The sequence below is a fragment of the Heterodontus francisci genome, chromosome 1 (assembly GCF_036365525.1).
Source record: "Heterodontus francisci isolate sHetFra1 chromosome 1, sHetFra1.hap1, whole genome shotgun sequence".
In the NCBI taxonomy this organism is placed as follows: Eukaryota; Metazoa; Chordata; class Chondrichthyes; order Heterodontiformes; family Heterodontidae; genus Heterodontus; species Heterodontus francisci.
This window is the reverse complement of record NC_090371.1, coordinates 253511449-253539264: the sequence shown is the minus strand read 5'-3', so window position 1 is coordinate 253539264 and position 27816 is coordinate 253511449. Positions and strand designations below refer to the sequence as shown.

Sequence of the window (27816 nt, the reverse complement as noted above, 5' to 3'; positions counted from 1 at the left end):
TTACACCCCACCAGTCTCCATATTCATCAGATCATCCTCCACCATTTCTACTACATCCAGCATGATGCCATCACCAAACACACCTTCTCCTCTCCTCCCCTTTCAGCATTCCAAAGGGATCATTCCCTCTGGGAAACACTGGTCCACTCCTCAGTCACCCCCACTATCCTAAGGCACCTTTCCATGCAAGCGCAGGAGATGCAACACTTGCCCTTTTACCCCCTCCCTTCTTAGCGTACAAGTCCCTGAACACTTCATCCAGGTGAAACAGCGATTTACTTATACTTTTTCCAAGTTAGTATACTGTACTCACTGCTCACGATGCAGCCACCTCTACACTGGAGAGACCAAATGCAGTCTGGGTGACTGCTTTGCAGAACATCTCTATTCAGTCCGCAAGCTTGACCCCAAGCTTCCAGTCGCCTATCATTTTAATTCTCCACCTCGCTCCCACTGACCTTTCTGTCCTTGGCTTACTCCAGTGTTCCAATGAAACTCAACACAAGCTCGAGGAACAGCACCTCATCTTTCAACTGGGCACTTTACAGCCTTCTGGACTCAACATGGAGTTCATCAATTTTAGATCATAACCCCTGACCCCATTTTGCTTCATGTTTCTTTGCTGATTTGTTGTTTTCTTATTTCCTTGACTTTGTGTTCAGATGGCAGCTATCCTGCCTTTCACACCTCCTCTAGACACATCTTTTTTTTTACTTGTCCCATTCTCACACCCTTTGGCCTTGCACCATGACAAGATGTTTCATTTAATTTCTCCTGGCCTCCACCCTATCACAGAACTTCCCTTCTGTTTTTCTTCCCACCCTCCCCCTTTCACTTGCTCAAAACCTATTACATTTCTAACCTTACTAGTTCTGATGAAAGGTCATGAACTTGAAATGTTAATTGTTTCTTTCTCCCCAGACCTTCCAGCATTTTCTGTTTTTATCTCAGAATTCCAGCATTTGCCGTATTTTGCTTTTGTATGCTGGAGGAGGATGGTGTGGTCAATCATGTCAATGGCTGCAGGCACGTCGAGAAGGACAAGGAGAGATAGTTTACCTTTGTCACAGTCACATGGGATGTCATGTGACTTTCACAAGAGCCATTTCGGTACTGTGGCAGGGGCAGAAACCTGATTGGAAAGATTTAAACATGGGGTGCCGGGAAAGATGGGCACGGATTTGGGAAGGGACAACACGTTCAAGGACTTTGGAGAGGAAAGGGAAGTTGGAAATGGGGCAGTCATTTGCAAGGACAGTGAGGCTAAGGATTGATTTTTGAGAGGGGCGATGGTGGCAGATTTAAAGGAGAGAGGGACAACACCTGAAGGAAGAGAACTGTTAACCACATCATCTAACATGGGAACCAGGAGGGGAAGTTGGGTGTTCAGCAGTTTGGTGGGAAGAGGGTGGAGGGAGCTGGAGGTAAATGTAGATGAGAAATAGGAGGGGGTCAAGGATAGATCCTTGGGGACACTAGAGGTAATAGTGCAGGTACAGGAAGAGGAGCCATTCTTGGTGATCCTCTGTAAGACTAGATAAGCATGGAACCAGGCATGTACAGTCCGATCTAACTTTTTATTCTTTCATGGTATATGGACATTGTGGGCTAGGACAGCATTTATTGTCCATCCCCAATTGCCCTTGAGAAGGTGGTGGTCGGCTGCAGTCCCTGTGGTGTAGGTACACCAACAATGCTGTTAGGGAGTTCCAGGATTTTGACCCAACAGTGAAGGAATGGCAATATAGTTCCAAGTCTGGATAGTGTGTGACTTGGAGGGGAACCTGCTGGTGGTGGTGTTCCCATGTATCTGCTGCCCTTGTCCTTCTAGGTGGCAGAGGTCACGGGTTTGGAAGGTGCTGTCGAAACAGCCTTGGTGAGTTGTTGTAGTGCATCTTGTAGATGGTACACATTGCTGCCACTGTGCGTCGGTGGTGGAAGAAGTAAATGTTGAAGGTGGTGGATGGGTTGCCAATCAGGTTGCTTTGTCCTGGATGGTGTCAAGCCTGTTGGAGCTGCAATCAGTCAGGCAAGTGGAGAGTATTCCATCACACTCCTGACTTGTGCTTTGTAGATGGCAGACAGGTTTTGAGGAGTCAGAAGGTGTGTTACCCGCTTCAGAATTCCCAGCCTCTGACCTGCTCTTGCAGCCACAGTATTTAAAAGGTTGGTCCAGTTTAGTTTCTAGTCAATGGTAACCCCCAGGATGTTGTTAGTGGGGGAATTCAGCGATGGTAATGCCACTGAAATGACAAGGGGAGATGGTTGGATTTTCTCTTGTTGGAGGTGGTCATTGCCTGGCACTTGTGTGGTGTAAATGTAATTTGCCACTTAACAGCCCAATCCTGAAGGTTGTCAGGTCTTGCTGCATATGGACATGGACTGCTTCAGTATCTGAGGAGTCATGAATGTACGATGTTTAGCACTAATCAGTGAATATCCCCACTTCTGACTGCAAGATGGAAGAAAGTTGTTAGAGAAGGATGGTGTGGTCAACTGTGTCAAAGGCTGCAGACAGGTAGAGAAGACGAGAGGCACAGTTTGCCAGAGTCACATAGGATGTTTTTTGTCACTTTGATAAAGGCCGTTTCAATTCCAGCTCATCTAGCTCTAAATATATCAGATGTTCAAGAATTCTCTACCGTTTTCCCTTGATCCAATTGTTGCTTTCATTCTTTTTATCCTTTTATGCCAGTGATGTAATTGATATTAATTGGGCTCTTTCCCCTCCATCAGATCTGATATTACATCTTAACCTAACCACGCCTGCCATTATCTTGTTTAAAAAAAAAACACACCAATTGCACCTGGCTACTTGATCTGTCTGAAGCACTCCCAGCTAACCTCATTGCAGTTTACAACTTCCGTAAATCTGCTATAAGAGCTGCTAAATACAACTTATGAAAAAGCATCAATTACTATTTTCCTGCCCTCCAGCAATCACTTCTGATCCCTTGCCAAAATAGTCTTCTCCAACTTCTGTTCCACAAATCTTCTATTCTGATAGAATACCAACTCTCCTAAAGAGAAAAAAAATGTTTGGCTTATCTTTCTCTTCCAACTCTAATCTTGATGATCTGAGCAAGAACCTGCTTTCATTGCTCCAGTCTACTATTATGACGAACATATTGGGCCAAATCTTGCGGCATATGCCATTAGATAGACATTTTCCTACACCATAACGTACTGGAAGTGCGAGCTGATAACGGTATGGTGAGGGCAACAGGACATGTGGGCCCATATGCATGGCGGGCCCAGCAGTATGTCTCCTTAACCAATCAAATTAAAGGATTAAAAAAAGACAGAAAGGAACAATGGAGGAGGGAGAATTGGGGTCAAATCAGACACAGAAAGAGAAATAGAGGGGAAAAATGATTGGATTGAGGGAGATAAGAGACAAAGGAAAAGGAGGAATTTTTTTTTTAAGTTCTAAGAAGAATGTCCAACATATAAGAATGAGACTGTTTAACTTGTTCTCTTTCTAGGCCAGAGAGGTTGATTGGCATTGCATTAACAATTATGGCATTTTAAAAGGGTACTTGCATTCTGAAGTATGAAGCCTAACTTTCTACAGTGAGTTTAATGGGAATTAATTTGCAAATCCAGCAAGTTTTTAAAAATAACAGGGAAGCTGAGGGCAAGATGCCATTGAGTGGAGTGGCTAAATTGGCCAGCACATTCTGGAGACTTGCAACTCACGACTCATCTTTTCATCCCCTGAACTTGCTGGCTGATTTGAGCATTAATAACTCAGTATGCTGTTAATCCACCATTATTTTTCCAGCAAGATCTGGCCCCATGTTTTAGTGTCATACAGGTCTGCTGGGATCCTCCTTTCTTTGGATTCCTTCCCACTATTTTCACTATGTACCTCTAAGCCAACCTGTCTTATGTTACTCTCTCATTTCAAGCTCCACCTTTCCTTCTCTAAAATTCACAAGTGTTCAGCCCATCTAAGAAAATTGATTCTTATTGTTCAAGTTGCTGCCCTATTGCCTTCAGTACAAGTTACAAAAATTGTTACTTAAATTATATATCATCTTGAAAGTTCTGGTCTACTCCATCACTCAGATTCAACTATTCCAAAGCTCAGCAGCCAGTCTCCCATCTTAAACTCATCCAAAAGACTGTTGCCTGTATCCTAACTCACATCAAGTTCTATTCAGCCATCACCCTTGTGCTGACTAACCTATGTTGGCTCCTGGTCTAGCAACACCTCAATTTTAAAATTCTCATCCTCCTGGTCAAATCCCTGCACGACCTCATTCCTCCCCATCTCTGCAACCTTCTCCAGCCTGCAACCCTTCAAGAACTATGCATTCCTCTGCCTTTGGCCTTTTGTGCATCCCTTACTCCTGTCGCTACTCAACTACAGTTGTTTAGTCCCTAAGCTCTAGAATTCCCTCCCTAAGCTCCTCCACATCTCTATCTCCCTCTTCCTTTAAATGGCTCCTTCACCAAGCTTTTAATCACCTGCTCTGATATCTCCTCCTTTGACTCAATGTCAATTTTTGTCTGATTACACTTGTGTAAAGCACCTTGGGACATCTTACTACATTAAAGGTGCTATATAAATGCAAATTATTGATTGCTTTAAGGGTTTATTTTACCAAGTCAAGCAGATTTACTAGTCCTATAATGACAACCAGATTACAAAAGTTATTGCACAATACAGTTTCAGACTACCACTTGAGGGCTTCCCTTGAAAATGATCTAGAGACAAACCTATTTACTTTTCTTCAACCTTTCAGCAACATGCAATGCACCATAACACATTAAGCACAGAATACAATGTGCAAATGATCCACTTTCTATTTTTGGGGAATTAAAATTGCTTTGCAATTCATAAATTAAATTGTTTCAAAAAATTTGAGAACATTTCAGAGATTGTAACATTTCAAAATTCATATCAGTGAACTTATTTAGTTTAATTTAAAAGGACACTTTATAACACAAAAGTCAATTTCAATTCCTCAGCTGAATTTCATTTAGCTAAAGTGAAATGTACCTTTACACACTGAGCCTTTTAACTGTGGATTTGTTTGAAAGTAAGACCTGTAGAGTCCTCATTCTTTTCATCACTGGCATACCTTACACAATGCAAAATCTACCCAATCTTGATTGATTCTGGGAAATCACAAAGTATTTTGTCTAGCTGGGGTTATAATTACCCCATTTGACCTGTTGCTTCTGCTTGAATAAAGGCCCAAAGCCTGCATGAAAACTCAATTCACTTTGACCCACACTACTCTAAACAACTTTCTTAAAAATCCTAACCGTCAAACACCAATGACAATTCCAATAGGTCTCAAGGTGAGGGGTGCAATCATTTTAAGAACAGCAAGATGATCAAATTTTGGTGATTCATGCATCCCTCACACAGATTATGAATTTAGGAGGAGGGAAGTCACAGTTGAGACATCACAAACCTTGCCGCCAGAACAAAGCTGCTAAAAATATGGTCCCCAGTACTGGTGCCTTTCGTGAAACATGAAGTTTATACTGGGGAGGGAAATTTGTCCAATGAAAGAAATGCAGAGCCTCCCTCCCTTTGCACAAGACCTGTTTGCTTTTCAGAATTGGATAAAGTAAGTCCAACAAAATCAGAAGAAGCCAATGGATAATGGAAAGATTCTTTTGTTGGCAAGAGTTCTGCCAATCACTGCCCTTTCACCATGTAATGAACCTCCCTAGGGAAACAAAATTGTCCTACAGTTGGGTGGCACTCTACACCTCTGAGGAGTTAAGGAGGAGAGGATGGATCAAGGATAACATGACTGATCAAAGGTGAAGTCGGATCATGCTGGTCTCCCTAGGAAGAAGCCAACAATAGCTACCGTGAGAAGAAAGCAGATGGGGCCCACCAGTGCTGAGATTGGCCAGCATGTCCTGGCTGAAGTTGAGGACCCCACTTAACCAGACTGGTCAAGTGTGAAGTTGAATAAATTTGGTTGGAGTATCCAAGTGACACATGTTTAATTAGAGAATGTTTTTGTTCAGAAGCACTTTTCCTCGTAAGAATCGTCATTGTACATGTCCTGAGTGTTGAGGAGATCACTGTATTCCTTCTGGCTCAAATCTTCTGGATTAATGGCGTTCGCCCGCAAGAACTCCTGGAAGCAACGCTAAAAGCTTGTCCTATGGACTGAGCTATTAACTGGGCATCTTCGGACTCAAAGACATGGCAGATCATCTTATACTGCCTCTTCCCATCATAGGAAGGTGAGATGCTTCCACGCTGTCCTGGGAATTGGTTCGAGGCATGCGTCGACGTGCCATCAACACAACAATATTCCCAATATCTGCAATGTAGGAAATGGTCCTTAAGGGATGGTCCATCATAGGCCCTTCACAATGGAGCTGGGAATAATTTTGGAGATTGCTGCATAAATTGACACATGCCTTTAAGACCCTGGGATGCTCTATGATCTACGCGTTTAGCTGAACCATTCAGAGAGAGCCAGAAAGATCAAAGACAGTCTGGAAGTTGATTTATCAGGACAGGCCATGAGCTGGAAGTTTTTCCCTCTTCCGAAAACTGTTCAAATGGGAGCAATCCATTAGTATCTATTTTCTAGACTGACATATGAAAGCTCCTTTCCCATAGAAACATTTACACTAAACAAACTGAACTTTTTAGGTGTCCAATTTTTTTTTTTAAAGTAAGAGCTTTTATCTCAATTTAGATCTGTCATTTCCATCAATCAAGGATAAAGAGTCTCACTAGGATAACAAATACAAATTTAGCAACTGTATGGGTCAGGAGTTGTTAAGAAACAATTTAAGCAATTCTCATGACCAACTGCATCAAACAGTGGACCATCACACTTCTGACACTGTTTTTCAGCCTTAGAGTCACTGGGCCAGCCATGAATTTCTATCTCAAAGACCTAGATCCAGACTGAGTACTGAGTTTGGGCAACAAAGCAAAGATCTCACCCACACAATACTACTTCTTCGGTACAAATAAAACTTAAGTGCATCGAGATCCCCTGCTCTACTGACATTGTGAACTTATGGTAAAGCTTAGTCCCTGCTCAAAGACACAATACAGAGTTTTAAGTTTTGTATTTGACTATGAGGTCAAGTCTAAGCACCAAATCTGGAGGTATCAAGCTCCACCTCGAGGAAAAAAGCCCCCTGCAATCAGGCTAAATGTGTTGTTTTCCTGCTGTAGTTATTGAAAGAGTTTACCATCTGGAGAAATCCACAAAAAATGCAGCACAAGAATTGACTGAGAATTACAAGTATTCATTGCTTTACAGACAAGGCCTGCATTAAGAACAATGGATTTTGTGCCCAAAATTGATAACAATCCCATAGTAAGACAACTGTCATGGAATAACAGCAGAGAGAAATCTCCCCGTTCCAAGAATGCATAGAGGAATCAACTAGAAGAGAAAAAAAACACACAGATAAAAAGTATAACTAAGCATTTAAAGAGGTATGTTCTGCTTTTCTCTCCTAGAACTCGAGGTCTGATTCCGGGGCATCAAACAAAAGTGAAACTGGGAATTTTAAGAATTTTCTCAAAATTGGACATTAGGGAATGGGGGAGGTGGTGGAAGAACTGAATTATCTTGCATGTCCTGGACATTTATATAAAGCAGGTGCAAAGGGACACATTGGGCACAATCCTGACTACATCTGGACAAAATACTCCAATGGAATTCCTCAGAAGCAATCAAGGGGGTTGCAGAATTATCACATGTGGGATGCTTGAACACCAAAGAATAAAGATTCTGATTCAGAATTATGTCCACTATGCAAACAATCCAGCATTTCTAGCAAGAAGATTTATCAAAATTTGAACACGGTTAGAGAAAGCAAAATATTCAATTTCTTGGGAAGAAGGAGACGCAGATTAAACATGAGGGGATATATGGATACAGAAGAAAGTAAAACTAAAGTACTTACATTTGATCTTTAGGTTTCCTATAGCCATGTAATGATAATGTCAAGGGAAATAGCTAATTTTACTACTTGCTTTAAAACAGATATAGAAGGGAGAACAGATTTAAAGAAATACAATAAATATATACAATAAATACTTACAATCTATATCGACTTAGATGTGGGGACTAAGTGTAACATATCTAAGCTTACTGACAATAAAGTTAGGTGGAAAGTAAGCAGTGAGGAGGACACAAGGAGGCTGCAGAGGAATATAGATAGATTGGGTGACTGGATAGAACATGTCAGATGAAACACAATATGAAATGTGAAGTTATCCACTTGGGTGGAAACATTTTAAAAATGTTTTGAATGGCGCAAGACCAAGGAATGTTTGCATTCAGAGGGACCTGGGTATCCTTGTACATGAATCACAAAAAGTAAACATGTAGGTACTGTACACAATTAGGAAGGTATATGGTATGTTAGTAATATAAAAGCAAAATACTGCAGATGCTGGAAATCTGAAATAAAAACAAAAAGTGCTGCAAGTACTTAGCAGGTCTGGCAGCATCTGTGAAGAGAGAAGCAGAATTAAAGTTTCAGGTCAGTGACCTTTCATCAGAACTGGCAAAGGTTAGAAATGTAATAGGTTTTAAGCAAATAAAGCTGGAGTGGTACAAAAGATAACAAAAGGGAAGGTGTTGATAGGATTCATTTTTTTATCGTGTGCCTGTCCACTGTTTTTTTTTCATGTTTGTGCTTTTGGCCAGGGCTGTTCATTATTCCGTCATTTAATACCCTCTCTGCACTAATGCATCGTCTTTCACCGCACCATTAACACACCCTTTGCCTTTGCTCCATGACCTTCCAGTCAATTATTCTCTGTGACCCTCTGTCCTAACAACATCTTCCCAGTCCTTGCTGACTGTGCTAGTGTATAGGTTTGAGGCATTAGTAGTCGCAGTTGAGGCTTCTCTGGGTCTTTGTCGCAGAGAGTGTTGTTCTCCTGATAGATCTCAGTTACTGTCTGCTTTTGGAGTCACAACTCACAATCTCCCAGAGTTGCACATGACATGACCACCTCTGTGTTTTAATGAGGTTCCTCCGGAATTTTCTCAAGGCCCTCCCCTCGGGCTGCCCAGCCATACTTGGTGGCAGGGTTGGCTCTTTCAAAGTCAATGGGTGTTGATGACTCTTGATGACCACATTGACAAGGTTATCTCAGATAATTGAATCAGAGAGCACCATATTATTCTGGCTAGGCTGAGTCAATCATGTTTGTTTGTCTCCAGTCTAATCCTTTCGTGCTTCACATGCAAATACTCGTGGCCATCTTTGCTGCTAGCTGTTCTTATTAAAATGTTATTTGTAACAATTTCCAGTAAGTCTCAGGCAAAGTTCCACTTGATGAAATTAATATTTTCCATTTGGCATGTGGGGGTTTTCATAACACCACTGTACCACACAGAATGATAAGCGACAGTGGGAGCATTTCAATATAGTTGTTAAAAGAAAACATAGGAAAAAACATGCATTTTTTCATTCACTCTCATCCACTCAGAAACCTTAAAATTGTTGCACCTTGTCGTCTTCTTCATCTGCAGCAGCTGTGCTAATTTTAACTGTCCTGTTCCCTTGAGGTTGGTCTGGGATGGTTAGGTGTTGTCCAATGTGTTTAAAGTTTCTTTAGTATCAGTTTGGAATAAGCTGGGGATAGACATCTGAATAAACATGTGGCTGTTAGGGAAGCTTGGTGTCTGCAAATTTCCATAATTGTCTAGGGCAAGTTCTCCTTTATGTACCAGCTTTAACTCCTTGGCTGCTGTTTCTGCAACACGTGGTGCTCACCCTTCAGGTATTGGTAATGAATTGATTTTAAGCCCCTGTGAGGTGTCTAGGATTTCCTCTGGGCCTTTGTTCCTGCTGGAGTCTGAAGTGAGATTGTTGGATTTGATTAACTTTGGATTTGAGCTTTGATAATGGGATTTTGCAGTGGGTAGATCCACCTGGACTTCATTTTTAATATTCTGGTGAGTCATACACGTGCTGCTCACTTTAGAGCATTTTTGCTTCCCTTTTCTCTTGACTGTGGGGAGGTTCTCTTTGCTAATCTCCCCCCATGTCCTCTGGGACATTCCTGCTCACAGGTATTTGTCCAGATTCCACTGCATTCCCCTGCAGCACCGACTAGGTGAGGCATCACCCTCACTGTTGTTTTGCCCTTTTAAAGACTATCCTTGTTGCTGCAGGTTTCTGTAAATGCTGTGAGCAGCCTCGGTAGGGTGCTTCTTTGGCCTGCATTTACGTAGGAGGATGTGGGGTCTAATATTCCCAACATTTCGGGGTTGGCTGACCGGACAGTAGGGGGGCTCCATTTGTGAATCCTCAGGATCTCCTTTAACCTGTCCTCACCGTCCTATTCATCCCCTTCCTCCCTAACTGTCTGCCAGACTTGTGCTTGTCTGTCCCCTTTTGTTTTCAACAGGGGTCCCTCACAATTCACCAGCCTTCTGCTGGAGCATTCCCCAAAAGCCAGTACAGGAATTAGGGGTGCCGATTTTACTGCAGGTTGGGGCTTCCTCACAACCTGGCAAATGTGGCAGGTTTTACAGTACTCCATTAAATTTTAGTGGAGTTTTGGCCAGTCAAACTGCCGCCTTATGTGGGCTTTGGTCTTTCTTACACTGACATGTACAGCCATTGTAAAATGGTCACCTATTCTTAATATTTCTTTATGGTACCTCAGTGGCACCACTAACTGGTGAACCACTGTCCACTCTTTGTCCTCAGGTCTGTGAGGAGAGCTCCACTTCAGCATCAGCACCTCATTCTTTACATAGTAGCAATTAGGGATTCCCTCTGCTTGTTTCAGTTTGGGTAGCCTGTGCTAACTTCCTTAATTCTGGGTCGGCTTACTGTGCCTCAACTAGGAGAGATTGGTTTAACCCATTCCCTGGGTCCTCTAACTCCCCAAAGGTGGTTTCAGACAACCAGACAGCATGGTCATCTGTCTGCAGTGCCAACTCAGTTTCCTCTGAAGAAGCTTGTTTGGCCATGGTGAGAAAATGATTTCCCTGGTTGGGGAATCGAGAACACAGGGGTCACAGTCTCAGAATAAGGAGTCGACCATTTCGGACTGAGATGAGGAGAAATTTCTTCACTCAAAGTGTTCTGAATTTTGGGAATTTTCTACTCCAAAGAACTGCCTGCCGATGCTTAGTTGTTGAGTATATTCAAGACAGAGGGAACCAAGGGATATGGGGAAGGTGGAGTGCAGGTAGAATAACAGCTACGATCGTGTTGAACGGTGGAGCAGGCTCGGAGTGTCAAATGGCTGACTCCAACTCCTATTTCTTATATATGCATTTTCAATATTAAAGCTATGACCTGAAACGTTAACTCTGTTTCTCTTTCCACAGATGCTGCCAGTCCTGCTGAGTATTTCCAGCACTTTCTGTTTTTATTTTAGATTTCCATCATCTGCAGTATTTGGCTTTAATGCCACAATATGTAGATTAACTAGTTTATTATTTTAAAAAACTGCACCTGCCTGCTTCACACAACTCTCATGCCAATATAAACAGATTGAAGGTTACTGGAAAGTATAGACACAGATGATCAAATACTCTATGGATCACTGTAGCTCCCACTCTGTTCTGAAAAACAGAATGAAACATGCTGGAACTGAATGTTATTTGAATAACCTAGACTTTTTGGTCAATTGTTTTCAAGGTTACAAAGAAATATGGCATTTAGGAGTTGTACTCATTCACTATTTGGCACACTCAAAAGATGAAATAGATTAAGAGTTCAGGCTGTCCCAGAGCACAGCACAATCACTTGAGTGGCATGACAGAAAATAGGTTCAATTCCTCATTCCTTGGAGATATCAATTTCAATAACATTGGTGCAAGGAAGCACTCAGCAGAGGGAAGACTTCACTCGAACCTCTTGCATTCCTATTGTCAGGTGGCCAAATGCTGCATTGGCAGTGGCCTGGAAGCAAACACCTGTACATCTGCATCACCTGGGAAGGATTCATACAAGAAAACCAGGTGAACAGAAGGTAACAAACTCTACAAAGAATGCAAATAAAATTAGGGAAAATCCATCACAGTACAAATAACAAAATCTTTCGTGAGGAAGTTTTGAGCAGTGAAACAGTTTACTCTAGACTTCATGCACTATATCTATTTCTTTTGCCCATGTTATTTTCTTGAATATTGCTCAATCAATAATTGTGCTGACTGTTTTTAAGAAGCTTAATGCAATGGTCTGAAGGAGATGAATTTGTGTTAGGAGATATTCAAGGCTGAGTTAGACAGATTTTTGATCTACAAGGGATGATACTAAACGGCAGAGCAGGCTCGAGGGGTCAAATGGCCTACTCCTGCTCCTATTTATTTTAATCTTACTTATGATCTTATAATAATTAAGTATTACAGGTGCTGTCTCCCACTGACTCAGCTGGTTAAGGTAGCGAGTAGCTGATCAATACAAACCAGGTTCAATAACATGGTTTGTACTGAGTGATCTAATCTCAACTAGAGTAGTGGTAGATGTGCTACAACTGCCTTCAATGCCCCGGATTTTTAGGGAAGGGGGCAGCAATACAGCAAAGTTCTCACTCTTACTCACTATTTAGTAAACCCTACTGGAAGTGCACATGCAGAAGCACATGTGTAGATAGCATTGGACTGTCTTTGGCTCAGGAGTAAGCATTGTAAAGAAAACTGGCGGAGAAAGAACTCCCTTTTTATGTTAAGTCTTTGTCTTCACTATTCAGGGATCAGGACCTCAGACAGGGCAGGCTCTTCCAATAAAGTAAGCAGCAGTTAAATTTGAAATTATTTTGAAAAATCATGTCAAAATTTTGAATTTAAAAAGAAAGTATGTACACCAGACTCTCGATAAAAGTAATAACTACATGCTGTAACAAATAAGAACTTAAAACTTAGGGCGGCGCAGTGGTTAGCACCGCAGCCTCACAGCTCCAGCGACCCAGGTTCAATTCTGGGTACTGCCTGTGTGGAGTTTGCAAGTTCTTCCTGTGTCTGCATGGGTTTCCTCCGGGTGCTCCGGTTTCCTCCCACAGCCAAAAGACTTGCAGGTTGATTGGTAAATTGGCCATTATAAATTGCCCCTAGTATAGGTAGGTGGTAGGGGAATATAGGGACAGGTGAGGATGTGGTAGGAATATGGGATTAGTGTAGGATTAGTATAAAATGAGTGGTTAATGGTCGGCACAGACTCGGTGGGCCGAAGGGCCTGTTTCAGTGCTGTATCTCTAAATCTAAAAGACATCCAGAAATTGCCTTACCATTTTTCCATTAAAAGAAAAAGTTTTACTTCACATTGTTGTTTTAGAAAATATAGTTTATTGAGCTCATCTTCACCAACTAGTCAGGAAACAGCCTTTTGAAGTCACAAAATTAGAAATGTGCACAAAGGATATAGTAAGGATTTTCCAGTAGAAGTGATCCAATGCATGCTTCCTTTATCATTGGACGGGCCATCAGTGTACGTCTTCGCCAGTAAAACTAGGAATAGTTTAGGAGGAAAATGTGTCAAATGGAATATTTAATGTGTAAAGAATTTTACTAAAAGCCACAAACAATTTAAGGCAACAACATTTTTAAACCCACTCATGTCATGTCACCTTTCAAGACAATAGGCACTTATGTGATTACAACAAGTAACAAAATTTTAACATCCAGATTTATATTTCCTTATTTTGTAACAAAATGTGAGCTTCCTTCCCCTCCCTGAAAAACACAACCTGGAGTTTTTGCACACACATACATATGCATAAAGTTACTGTAACTTAGTAATAACAGAAAAGGAGTTTCACTTTTCATAGTTACATGAAGATGTTATAAATACCAGCAATCAAAAAGTTAGAATTTCCAGTCCTAATTATATAGTCAAATCCAGGTAGTTAATGTGACCAAGAACCCAAATGATCACTATAATTGACTGATCATTGTAGTCAATTCTCTATATGCCCTGAAGCTTTGCTGAGGGATATATAAATATTCTTATTTAATGGCAACTTTCACAAGATATCTGCATCTCAACCTTTAAAGACAAACAGAGTTTGATAAGGAATTCACTCAAATTGTACATTTACTAAGTAGCCCTGCAGGGAAATACTGGATTCTAGCACAAAAGAAAACAGTGTAATATTTTTGCAAAAGGGATTTGAAGCTTATAAACACATGACCATGACAAGCAAATTCTACTATAATAAAAACAAATGCTGGAAATACTCAGCAGGTCTGGCAGCATACGTGGAATGAGAAACAGAGATAACTTTTCTGGTCAATGACCTTTTATTGCAAATTCTAATGTTCCACAAAGGATGGAACCCATTCCAAATTGCTACTTTGTTAGCTGGCTAAGATCTTTTACAAGCTTAGTCATCAACAAAACCTTGGTTTTGGTAGCAATAGGCCAAATTGAGGTTATAGTTCCCAAGGTTGCTGGCAGACTGCCTACACCTCACATAAGCAGCCATTCGATAAAAGACAGCTGGAACAATTGGTGTTGGCTGGCAAATCCACCATGGAGGTCACTATCAACAGGTTTTACCCTGTCCAGAGACATGCACTTTCTAGGAAGGAGTCATAAGCTAACAATCTGGAGATGGAACCCTGTATGAATTTTCCCTCAGCAAGACCACGTACGCTTCCAGCAATTGTCGGAATTCAATCACTGCTCAGGTGGAGTTCAGTTAATTTGGCATAGACTAGGGATAAAATCCTTTGTATCATACCAGGTGATGCAGTCACCATTTTTTTTTGTGGGGGCAGGGAATTGAGAACAGTTCCTTTTTTGTTGAAATATTCGAAACAATTTTTTTTTGCAAGATGTTGACTTATCACTGGGGTACAATTCCACAGACACTAGTCATTCTCCAGGACCTCATTCAAATGGCCATGAATGTGATGCACGAGAAGTATCACAACTGAGTCCAATTCTATCATCAAAGATCTGCAACAGTTGATGTTGCACTCAAGGACTTTGATGTGGTCCAGAGGGAGCAAGAGACAAAGGAGAGAGAAATTATTTTTAAAAAGCAAGGGCTGGATCAGGCTTAACTGTAACATTCCCTCACAGTCAAGTAACCCAGTGGTACAGTCAAGACTTATACATAAATAATGATGACGTGGGTGACCAACATTCATGGAATCACATTCTAGCAAAAAGTCCATGTATTTTGATGAGAGCAAACATATGAACCTAAGGTAAAAAAAAACTGCAAATACAAAAATAACCCAATCAGAATTTTAAATTTCTTTTAAAGATAGAATACTATTTGTCATGTATTTAAGAAATCAGGCTACTTTATGTTGATTAATTCAGAAAAATTTAAAACAATTTTATTGTTATTCTTTCCACTTACATGGTCTCCAGTGCCAGCCAGATGAACGCATATAGGTCGGTATTTACTCTTCCATTCTTTGGGAATTATAAACTGAAACCTGCAGCAATGGCAGTGTGAGTAACTTCATGTTGCTAGTTGTACAATGATGTGATAATCAAATCCTAAACACACAAAACCTGAACTGAAAAAAAAAATCTAATACATAATTAATATCTCAGCAAACTAACATGCAAACTGTATTATCTGTTTATGGTGCAAGGAAATACAATGAACAGCTCTATTCCAAACTAGCAGAACTGAAAGCCAGGAACTTTTTGACATAATGTGTTCTTGATATCATACAGGGTTTTAAATATGCTTTATATATTTCAATTTATTATTAAATGCCATGTTTTTTCCACTAGATAAAAAGATAAGAATTTGTTAAAACCAAACATTAGAATTCAGAGTATATTTTGTTTTATAATGCTTCTATGAAGCATCTTGGGAGGTTTTATTATGTTAAAGGTGCTGTATAAATATAAGTAGTTGTTGTATAGATTTGCTAAATCTTGCATTCTGATGGCTAAATGTTTCCCTTCTTACCCAATTAATCCACAGCAACAATCACATTCAGTCCAATCCTGACCAGAACAAGGTATCTACATAATATATACATATATATTCATTTTTAAAACAGGAATCACTATAAAGTGACCTTGCATAGGATGGGTGTCACTTTTTTCCTATCCCAAACCCAAAGAAACTGAGACCACAGAAATCAGGTCTTCTGTATTGCTCAGTCCTACATTCAATAGTGCATTTCCCCAATTGGCTATCAGGTAATTACTTTATTTTAATCATCAGATGGTAGTGCCACAAATTATTGACAATAATATGTTGAAGTTTTTTTTTATTGGTTGTTAATTGGTCTTCAGTGAAGCAATAATAATGTTAATTACCTCAGTAATCTTGTCGATAAACAACTGTATTATCCAAATTTAACAACCCAAAAATATTTTCTGTGCTACATTTTGAACAATCAAGACTTCAATATACTGCGATATAAAGTATAACCAAAATAAACATGATTTGACAGCATTATATTGAACAGCAGGACTTTAAATCTTCAAAATGTGAATAGATTTAGTTGGGGATGGGGGGGGGGGGGGGCGGTTACGACAGAATTTATTATGTGATCTTGTGAATGACCTTGCCAAAGAAAAGGCTGAAGATTTTGTATTTGGTTAAAGTGACTTTGAGCGTATCACTACTAATCTTTGAGTCCAGAAGTTATTCCTGGCCACTAAAATTGCATTGCCATACTGAAATCTTGCAATTCACCATCACGTTATTACAGAAACGGATACTTAATGCTGGGTGAAAGCCATCAAACATGGCCAGATAAGATTAGGCACAGAGTAATAGAGATTTACAGCAGGCCATTCGGACCAACAGGTGTTACTAGTGAGCGAACAGGAGCGAGAGAGAGCGAGAGCAAGAGACAGCGTACACGTGAGTATACACAAACGCAAACTTGCACATTACACACGTGTGTTTGGATTAGTATTTGGTTTAAGGTTTTTGTTTACTTTTCATTTGTGGATGGCTTTTGGATTTGTACTATGGCTTGAAATAATGAAATGTTTATGGTTGTTAAGTCCTAGGATGCTTTAGGGTTTAATGCATCAGTTCACAATTTAGTTGGCTGTGCTGCTTTTTTCCAGCTAAAGTAAAGGATGCGTGATTCCTACCTGTTGATTTGACTTCATCAATGCATTGTGAAATGAGAGCCAGGTTTGTGACAGGAAGTGGGATGATGGGTCCAAGATACATGAACAAAAGGTGATCATAGTTATGTCTCTACCCAAAAGAACTGCAATTATTAAGTTTATTTCTCCGTGTAACTACTGCTTTGAGACATTGTTTGTGTCAAGCTTTGGTTGAACACAGGAAAAGGTTCAAGTTGCAACCACGTTTGGTGTCAGATTCAAATTTTCTTACATGAGCCTCCTCTCACTTTACTTCATCTCAGTGGGTCGACGTCTGCTTCTTTTCCCCTCATGTACTTATCTAGCTACCCTTTGAATGCATCTATGTTATTTGCCTCAACCACTCCATGTGGTAGTGAGTTCAATATTCTCACTACTCAGATTTCTTGAATTCCTTGTTGCATTTATAGGTGACTATTTTGTATTTATGGTGCCCAGTTTTTGAATCCCCACAAGTGGAAACATTCTCTCCATGTCTACCTTATCAAATGCCTTCAAAATTTTAAAGGCCTCTACCAGTCTTTCTCTTTCTAGAGAAAAGAAACCCAGTCCATTCAATCTTTCCTGATAGTTATACCCTCTTAGTTCTGGTATCATTCTTGTAAATTGTTTTTGCATTTTCTCTCATGCTTCTATATCCTTTTTAGTAGTATGGAGACCAGAAATGTGGACAGTGCTCTAGCTGTGGTCTAACCAAGGTTCTAAATAAGTTTAACAAAATTTGTCTAATTGTGGAAACGAAAGCCAGTGCCTTGTTTGCACATTTTATAGCTTTGTTAACCTGCAGTGCTATTTTTAATGATTTGTGAATCTGTATCTCTAGATTTCTTCATTAGATCTCCACTCCATTTATACTCTTATTTTCAAAAGCAGTAGGTGGGCATCCTAATTCCTCCTACCAAAATGCATGACCTGACACTTATACTGAAATTCATTTACCATCTAAACAACCATCCTGAAATTTTTTTTTTTTCTTGTGTTCCGTCACAATCTTCAAGATTAACTATACCCTCTAATTTGGTGTCATCTGCAAGTTGATATTGTACTTTAGAGACCAAATAATTTATGTCAATGGTAAACAATGGTTCTAGCACCATTCCCTGTGGAACACAGCTGTTAAGCGTACATTAATTGTATTTATTTGGACACAGATGGTAGGAATCAACTGGGGATTCACTCGTGCCTCTATAAATAGGAACAGACAAACTGTGGTTGTTGGGTTAGGAGGTGCAGGCTTGGAATGTGTATCTCTAAATAAATGCTTACAGAAGTGTGTAAAGATTGGCTCCAATTCGATCCTTCACCAACTGGCTTTCTGAAGTATAACAAAATCCCACCTTCTGCAAGTCTGAGTAACTACCTTTAACCCCTACTCCACGTTTTCTGTTTTGTAAGTCAGTTTGCTATCCATTATGCTACATGCCCCTTGACCTCATATGCTCTGACCTTAGTCATGAGACTACCAATTAGAACTTTATCAAAGGCCTTTGAAAGTCCATCTATATTATGTACACTGCATTACCCTTATCGACTCTTTGTTTGCTTCAAAGAATTCAATAAGTTTGGTCAAGCATAACCTCTTTTGAAATTTGTGCTGACTATTGCTCATCATATATTGGGTTTCTACAATTGTTCTATTGTATCTTTGAGTGAAGATTACAATATCTTTCCAACACTGACAATAAGCTAACTGGTCTATAGTTTTATCTCCCTTTTTGAATATAGAAATGACAATAGCTGTCCGTCAGTTCTCTGGCACTATTCCCTGTGCTATTAATACTAGTATCTCTGCTATCTCTTCCTTAGCTTCTTTGAGTGTAATGGAACCCATCTGGACCTGGGGTTATAGTAAACCTTTAGGAATTATATATTAGACCTCAACTAGAGTATTGTGTTCAAATCTGGGAAGCAAACTTTAGAGAGGATGTCAAGGTGCAGAGGAGATTTAAATGTATAGTTCCAAGGATGTGGGAATTCAGTTGTGGAGAAACGAGAAAAGCTGGGATTGTTCTCCTCAGAGCAAAGAAGGTTCAGAGGAGATTTAATAGAGGCATTCAAAATTATGAGCGGTTTTGAGTAGTTAGGGAGAAACTGCTTCCACTGGGAGAAGGGTTGGTAACCAGAGGGCACAGATTTAAAATAACTGGCAAAAAAAAAAACCAGGGGGAGATGAAGAGAATTCTTAGTGAAATCAATGAGTTATGACGATCTGTAATGCACTGCCTGAAAGGGTGATGGAAGCAGATTCAACAGTAAATTTAAAAGGGGTATACTTAAAAAGGAACAAAATTCAGGGCTATGGAGACAGAGCAGGAGAATGGTAGTAATTGGTAGCTAATTACTAGAGAACCAGCATATGCAATTGGCCTCCTTCTGTGCTACATCATGCTAAATCTGATTAGTTTGTTAGCTCCCTCCTTTCTATCTTAAATGTCTTGATAAGCATTTGACCTCCTCCTCGAATTTCATATCCACCTTATTAGTCTCCCTGGTTAAAGACTGAGGCAAAATAACTATTCAATATATGGGGCATTTTACTGTCATTATCTGTCAGTTATCTTGGCCCTATCCTTATCTTAATTTTCCTTTTGCTATTTACGTTTCTGCAGAATATATTACAATGTCTTTTAATCTTTGATAATTTTATGTCATAATTCCTCTTTGCCTTCCTAATCATTTAACTTCTTCCCTAACCTCTTCATATTCTCTTTCGTCATCCTCTCCTTTATCGTTTATGTACTTAGTGTATACTTTTTTTAAAAATTCAATGTTATCTGTATCTCGTTATTCATCTGTGGTGTCTCTATTAGTTTGTCCTTGATTTTGAGAGATATACTTCTCCTGATCTCCATTAATCACCATTTCATATACTTCCCACTGCTGTTCTTTGTCAATATTGTTTCCAGTTTACCTTCCCTAGTTCCATCCTCAACCCCTCAATTAGCTTTTTCTCATCTTTTGTCTTATATATGTCTCTCACAATCATGATAAACCTTATTATGTTGGGATCACTATTTCCCAGATGCCCCCCATGCTTACTTCTCTTATCTGCTCTAGTTTGTTTTCCATTACTAAATGCAGCAGTCATTCCTCTCTTGTTGGACTTCTATCAGTTCAACTTCTGCAACCATCCAGCAGCATCAGCATCCTTATTGCTTCTGGATTTTGGTCAAAAGCAATCAACTCAGTATTGGCTAAGTGCTGCTTTACATTCCTCTTCTAAATTAAAGGCTACCCACCTTGCTAAGAATCTAGAACCAAAAAATATGGTCTCACTGAAAGGAGCAAAAGTTAGCTCTGTCCAACAGCCTCCAGCTTATTCAAAATGTCAGGTCACAGCAACATGCTGTAGAGCCATTTCATCTGAATAGTTTGATTAAGGAAGTATTTTGCTTTATAAATACGTACGCATAGAATATCCTATCCCTTTAACAGTGCCAACTGTCATAATTGCAAGCCATCTAAAAAAATGTTACAATGAAGAATTGTGATAGAAAGTAGTCAAGTGACATTAGTTTACGAATATATTGCCCCATAAAAGGGATGAAAGGGAATTATGTTGCAATTCTTGGCAACACTAGCTTTCGATCTTGACCAAACTATGAAGACAATGCAGAAGAAGGGGGCGGCACAGTGGCGCAGTGGTTAGCACCGCAGCCTCACAGCTCCAGCGACCCGGGTTCAATTCTGGGTACTGCCTGTGTGGAGTTTGCAAGTTCTCCCGGTGTCTGCGTGGGTTTTCTCCGGGTGCTCCGGTTTCCTCCCACATGCCAAAGACTTGCAGGTGATAGGTAAATTGGCTGTTATAAATTGCCCCTAGTGTAGGCAGGTGGTAGGGCATATGGGATTACTGTAGGGTTAGTATAAATGGGTGGTTGTTGGTCGGCACAGACTCGGTGGGCCGAAGGGCCTGTTTCAGTGCTGTATCTCTAAAAAAAAAAAAAAAAAATTGGAAGAAAAAACAGGAAATGATGTAAAGGCATTAGTCGCAACTCATGTTTGCATTTATGTCATACTAATAATGCAAATTAATGGAAACTCAGTTACATAAACAGCCATTCAGGACATCATTGGAAAACACTTGGATCATTCAAGAGTATAACCTGTACATCCCAGACAGACAGATCCAACAATTATTTTAAGGAAGGAAAAATTTGGAACAGTTCAGAAAAAAAATGCAAGAACAATGAGGATTCATTTGTATACCTTTATTTCCTTACCTAGCTTTGACAGATTCAGCTGGCATTATCCCTGGTAGATAATGATCCAGTGGGGACACAAAGTGCCCATCCATGATCTGACAATCAGCCTGTTCCTCCATCTGTAACAAACAGCTTTCAGTTACAATTTTATTCCTTCATGAACAGAAAGAATCAATTTATTTTTTGATTTAGTATGATTATTTTCTCACTTCCCAAGCTCCCCCCCACCCCGCACACATACAGGCCCAAATTTTGTGGTCAGCAGTGAAGGATTGGTGTTTGCCGTTCACCTCTTCGAAGACTGTCCACAAAGTTTTCTTGGGCTTCTGAGTGTAGATTTGCTCTAATCTGGTGTCTGAACCAGCACAGTACCCTCTACAGGGCATCTGTGGCATCCATAAGCAGGTCAAGAAACAGCGAGGCTCTTCAACCAATCCTCACTGAGACATACAGTCTAAGCTGCAAGTATAAATTAGATTTAAATCCTGTACAGAAAGTGAAATGAAGATTGGGAAAGACCGATGGGATTAAGAAAGAGATAAAAGAGACAGAAAAAGTTACAAGTGAAGTTTTATTTATATCCCCAACATGAATTAATTTGTTAAGGAATAATACTAAATGCTCATGAAATTAAATTTTGAGACCTACAGAGGTCATCTTGCAGTAATTACCACTTAACACACCACTAAAATTTTACTTACTCTTGAATGTACCTACCTTAACATTTTACTGGGGTATCTTTCACAGCAACCTCTGGATTTCCATATTTAACTGCATGCATGGACACCAGAAGTTGCTGTCAGATTTTCTCCATTATAACAGTGAATGATTTAGTCTTACTATTATTATCCATGCAAAATTTGGACTGAACACACACACTTCTGAACCAAGAAGACAGAGACCCTGTCCTAACCAGGGTCTCATTTTCACCATGAACATCCTGTTCCCCCACACACCTGCAACCCCCACTAGCAAGGCCTGATGGCCCTTCATTTCTTCCTTCAACTGAGGCCCAACCAGTCCCAATTCACCACCATCCCCCTCTGCCGAACTGAACCTGCACTTACATCGAACAACTTCTCCTTTGACTCCACTCACTTGTCCAAATGAAAGGTACCGCTCTGGAAACAAGTATGGGTCCCAGCTATGCCTGCCTTTTTGTGGGATATGTGGAACATGCTTTGCTCCAGTTCTACTCGGAACCCCTCACTCAACATTTGTTCCAGTGCATTGATGACTGTATTGGCACCGTTTCCAGCTCTTGCCCTGAACTGGAAAATTTCAACAACTTTGCTTCCGATTTCTACCCCTCTGTCGCCTTCACATGGTCTACCTTTGCGGTTCAAGGCGGCGGCTCATCACCACCTTCTCAAGGGCAATTCGGGATGGGCAATAAATGCTGTCCGAGCCAGCAACACCCACATCCCATGAACAAACATAAAAAACCTCCGGCTCTTCCCTTCCTTGATTTCTCTCTCAATTTCTGGGCACAGTGTAACAACCAAGATCCATTATAAGCCTACCAATGCCCACAGCTACCTTGATTACACTTCCTCCCACCCTGCTTCCTGTAAAGCGACCCCAATCTTCCAGTTTCTCGATCTCCATCACATCTGGTACGTTCTGTACCAGTGCTTCTGATGTGTCTTCCTTTTTCCTCAACCGAGGATTTCCTCCACCGCGCTTGCTGGGCCTTCAACCGTGTCTGTCCAATTTCCTGCAATTCTCCTCTCACCCTTTCCCCTCCCTCCCAGAACCACAATAGGTTCCGCTTGTCCTCACCTTCCACCACACCAGCCTCCACATTCAACGGATCATCTTCTACCATTTCCCCACCTCCAGCATTATGCCACCAAACAATTCTTCCATCCCCTCCTAGCATTCCAAAGGGAGCATTCCCTCCGCAATTCCCTGGGCACTCTTCAATCACTCCAACACCCTCTCTCCTTCGCACGGCACCTTCCTGTGCAAGTGCAGGAGATGCAATACCTGCCCTTCTACCTCCTCCCTTCCCAACACTCAAGGTCCCAAACACACCTTCCAAGTGAAACAGTGATTTACTTGCATTTCTTTCAATTTAGTATACTCTATCCACTGCTCATAATGCCATGTCCTCTACATTGGAGAGACCAATTAGGTGATCACTTTGCAGAACACCTTCGTTCAGTGCGCAAGCGTGACCCTGAGCTGGTCATTTTAATTTTCTGTCTCACTCCCACCTCTCTTTCCTCAGCCTCCTATACTGTTCCAATGAAGCTCAACAGAAACATGAGGGACAGCACCTCACAACCTTCCTGAATTAACATCGAGTTCAACAATTTCAGATCATAAGCAATGCTCCCATTTTTTCCAGACAGCAGCTGCTGTTAATGATTCTCCTGTTGTCACTTACAGCTCCTTTAGATGTATCTTTTGTTCTTTTCTTGTCCCATTACCCGCTACTTTTGCATTACACCACCATCCCTTTTGACATTTAATCACTCCTGCCTTCCACCCTATCACAGACCTTCTCTTTTGTTCTTTTCTCCCCTGTCACCTGTTACATCTCTAAATTTTCCCAGTTCTGATGAAAGGTCATTGACCTGAAACGTTAACTCTGTTTCTCTCTCTGCTGAGGATTTCTAGAATTTTGTTTTTATTTTAAGCAAAGGACCTTTTAGCAACCACTCAGTGTTCTATAAACATGGCACAGGTTGACACTACATGATTCCTTTATCACTTTTGGAATGTAACTATCAAGAACCACTTCTTCACACACAGTTACTCTGCGATCGAGAACTGTTGAGGTAATGCCCACCTTGCAAGACAAGTTTCACCTACAGACTGCCAGTAGAGTAGCCTTAAAATTTAAACACACCACTTCATTGGACTGCTGTAGAAACGACAAACTTCTAAATGTTTCTAGCACTGACAGTGCTGATGGGTGGAGGCATGCAGACAGCAGGTGAAAGGGGGACTGGGTGAGGGAAATAGGCTTGGCCTAAGTACAGGAGAAACAGCCAGGAATGACAGGATGGACCAGAGCAAAGAGTCAAGGTAGGGCTGAGAAGTTCTTTAATAGTACGCAATTCACTTTGTATATAATTCTCAGGTGCTAGCAGAGCTGAAGGTGAAGCTGGCTGGAAATTTTCATGGCCTCTTTCTACTTTTGCATCTACAATCTGATATGTCACTTAGCCATGACCAAATACCACCTGGTTGGCTATACTTCATAGGAAGATTAGAGCATATAGAAAAGAGAGAAACCAGGTGCACTGAAAAATGATACTAGGCAGATGAAATCTACAAGATGGTCCAAAATTGAATCAAGTTCCCTGCATCAAAACTTCTACAAAATATTTATCAAGGGTTTTTTTGCCTCGCAGTTTGCAGCCTCTAAGTTGCCAAAACCACATCAATGATGATGTGTCAGCAAGCAATAAAGGTTGTGGCTGCTGCACCCTACCCTGTCCTTACTTGTGGAGTTGCTGGGTAGCTATCACTAGCTGAAATTCTGGACAATTTATCCTTGGGGCAATGAGACCAATAATAGTGCTTCTGTTGTTGTCCAGGCTAAATTCAGATTACTTAGCACTGGCCAAGTACCTTACTGATTTGAACTGTACAAGTCAAACAAAAGATGGTCAGGAATTTCCTGGAATAGCATTATCAGCAAATTATGCCATAAGACATGCTGGTTTGCGCACCGAACTTCCCAACACAAACTTGCAGCATGATTTCCTGGGAAACTATTTGCATGTGCCACAACAAACATAGTGGCGTTCCTTGTACTACAGAAGTGGCATAGCCAATGGCAGGTCCCAGGAATCCTGGGACAAAAAAAAACCTCAGAACAGACGCCTACTGCCATGACGACTCAGGTGCTGTGTCACCTGCCTCTGCTTTTCCTCTAAGAATGATATTAGTGAATAGGGGAACACCCAGTGGAATGGGCATTGCAACTACTTCGTCCTTCTGAATGGGGTGGTAGTGGGGGGGGGGGGGGGGGGGGGGGTCCTAAAAATAAGTTCTTCAGATACTCACAAGACCCCAATTAGGGAAGGTGAAGATATTATTTTGATACGAGCAAAAAAAATCTGCAAAAATTCCATTTAAAACAGCAGAGTAACGACAAATCTTGAATAGTCCTCCCAGCCTGGGAATCGTCTCAGACACAAAACAAGCTGCTAGCAGATGATCTCAGGCCAACCCTGTGTTTGGAATTTTCAATGTCCAGGAAATGACTAGAGTAATTCCAGGAAATTCAAACTTGCACATGCTTTCTTAGATTTCAGGAAATACACTAGGCCAGGTGTGTGAAAATTGTCTCAACTCAGTTCCTGACTTTTGCGTTGGAAACACAGATATGTAATTGTAATACTGCTAGTTTCTAGGAAGTTATAGCCAATATATTTAACTATTGAAACACCAGTAAGCTGCTTCTACTTTGCAGCAAGCAATCACATCAAGTATTCCTGAGTTTCTGCATGACCAGGATCTGATGCATTGTACAGTTCCCTCTACGTTTCCCAACACTCAACAAGCCGAATTAGGATCAGAAGCAATACTCAGCTCCCTCTACTTTGACCCAATAAAATTTTATTTCCAAGCAGCATTCTTTACTGCGTCAAGAAGTCATTAGTAATTGCTTTATTAAAGTTGCATAATGAAATTCAAGTTTAAACATTTTCTTTCCACTTTCTCAATAGAATTTTTTGTTATAAATGCCTGGTATCAAAAGGAACGTAACTGAATACAAATGTAAATTATCCAATTCATTTCAATCTGATCCATCTCACGGTCAGTGGACTGCACTGCTGATTCATGGGGTCTTATGACTTTGGAGGGGCTTAAGTCAGTTTGTAGTTATAGCTCCAGGTGCTCACTAAGGAGGCACTTTGGGATGCATGGTAAAATTTCAGTCAGTGAGATTACTGGATGCCCTGGAGAGCAGGCAGCTCAGTGCTGAGGATTACCAAACCAAAGAAAATGTCAAAAATTATGATGGAACATATTTTACAAAAGTTGTACTTCAAAGGGATAGTCTAAGTGAGATGCATTTTGGTCCATAAGAACAAAATACTGCAGATGCTGGAACTCTGAAATGAGAACATAAAGTGCTGGAAACACTCAGCAGGTCTGGCAGCATCCGTGGAGAGAGAAACAGAGCTAACATTGCAGGTCTGTGACCCTTCATCAGAAATCATCTGACTTGCTGTTGTGCATTTTGTTCCAATTGTTTTGGTCAAAGTTTCACAGTTTCTTGGCATCATCAGAAAAATTTTACAGCCGTCTTAAAAGATGTTCATATCCTTTGTAATGTCATCACTATTCAGAAATAATTCATTGGAAGTTTATCAACAGCATTGAATACATAATAAGGGATACCTAGACAAGATAAATGAGAATTCAGATGTCCTTTGTAGACATGTCACCTGCATCATGTAGCCTAAAAAATCATTCCCATATATCTTAACTCCACAAACACTTCTCTGCTGTGAGACTGCATGTCTGACATCAAATCATAAAAAAACCAAAATTCCTCCTACATTGGGGCTGAAAACTACGGGTTAGGTCTTCCCAATCATAAGCTCTTTTCCTTGGAAACTGACATCCTCCTTCCCAGTCAGGCTTGGGCTCAGGCTGAACCAGCCCACCTAAATTCCTGGCACCAAGTTTAGTCCTGACTTCTGCATTAAATCCCAAATGGTTTCCACCACCAAGACTGCCTATTTCCACCTGAGCAACATTCTCCACTTCCACCCCTACTTCAGTCTCTCCAACACTTGGCACTTCTAAGGATGATTGGTACAATGCTCGCCCTTCTGGCCTTGCATCCTCCACAAAGTCCAGCTTGTCCAAAATGCAGTAGCCCATATCCTATCCTGATGTCCATTAAACCCATTTATACTGACCTCCATTGACTTTATGACCTCAAAGTATTGAATTTAAACTCTTGGTTTTCAAACCGCTCTACAGACTTGTCACCAACCCTATCTGCAATCTTCTCCGGTCTTGTATCCTGCCCTACATCGCCCCCAAACACTCTTCAATCCTCTGACCTTTTGTAGGTTGCACCCTTACTTCACTCTACCCTTGGCTGCTTCCAGCTGCCTTGACCCCATTCTCTGGAATTCCCTCTTGCAGCTGCTCTGCCTTTCTACTGCTTTTTCTTCAAAATCTGACACCTTTTATAAGATTTTAATCACCCCATCTAATCTCTTCCTCTATAGCCCACTATCCATTTACCTGTCTGCTTTCCTTTTTACATTAAAGGCATAATGTAAAAATTCCAGTTACTGCTGTTATTGATGTTTTTTAAGTGTACCTCTTGTGGTGAAAACAATTCAAAAACTCGAGTGCATAAATAAATGTGTCCTGACCCATCCCAACCCTGCTTATAAATTAAATCCAAGTGCAGGAAAGATAGGGAAGGAAAGAAAGGAGGAGGGGTGGCAGTATTGATTAAGGAGAATATTACAGTACTTGAGAAATAGAGAGAGAGAGAGAGAGAGGATGTTCTGGGGGGGGGGGGGGGGGGTCAATCTATTTGGTCAGAGTTAAGAAATAATAGAGGTACCATTCCACTACTTGGTGTATT

General features: G+C 40.7%; 1 protein-coding gene across 5 annotated transcripts in view; it reads right to left on the bottom strand.

The window, feature by feature from the left end:
* The window catches only part of abhd18 (abhydrolase domain containing 18), a 147945-nt gene that overhangs the window by 71799 nt on the left and 48330 nt on the right, over positions 1 to 27816 (bottom strand). For 3 of the 5 annotated variants that reach the window (XM_068042859.1, XM_068042867.1, XM_068042849.1), the window contains one exon: positions 21255 to 21355. In XM_068042859.1, the coding sequence (XP_067898960.1) occupies positions 21255 to 21355 (101 nt within the window). Of the gene's footprint in view, positions 1 to 7917; positions 7946 to 13216; positions 13313 to 13351; positions 13437 to 15301; positions 15381 to 21254; positions 21356 to 27816 lie in introns of those variants that run through there. The other 2 variants (XM_068042879.1, XM_068042874.1) reach the window with 2 other exon arrangements.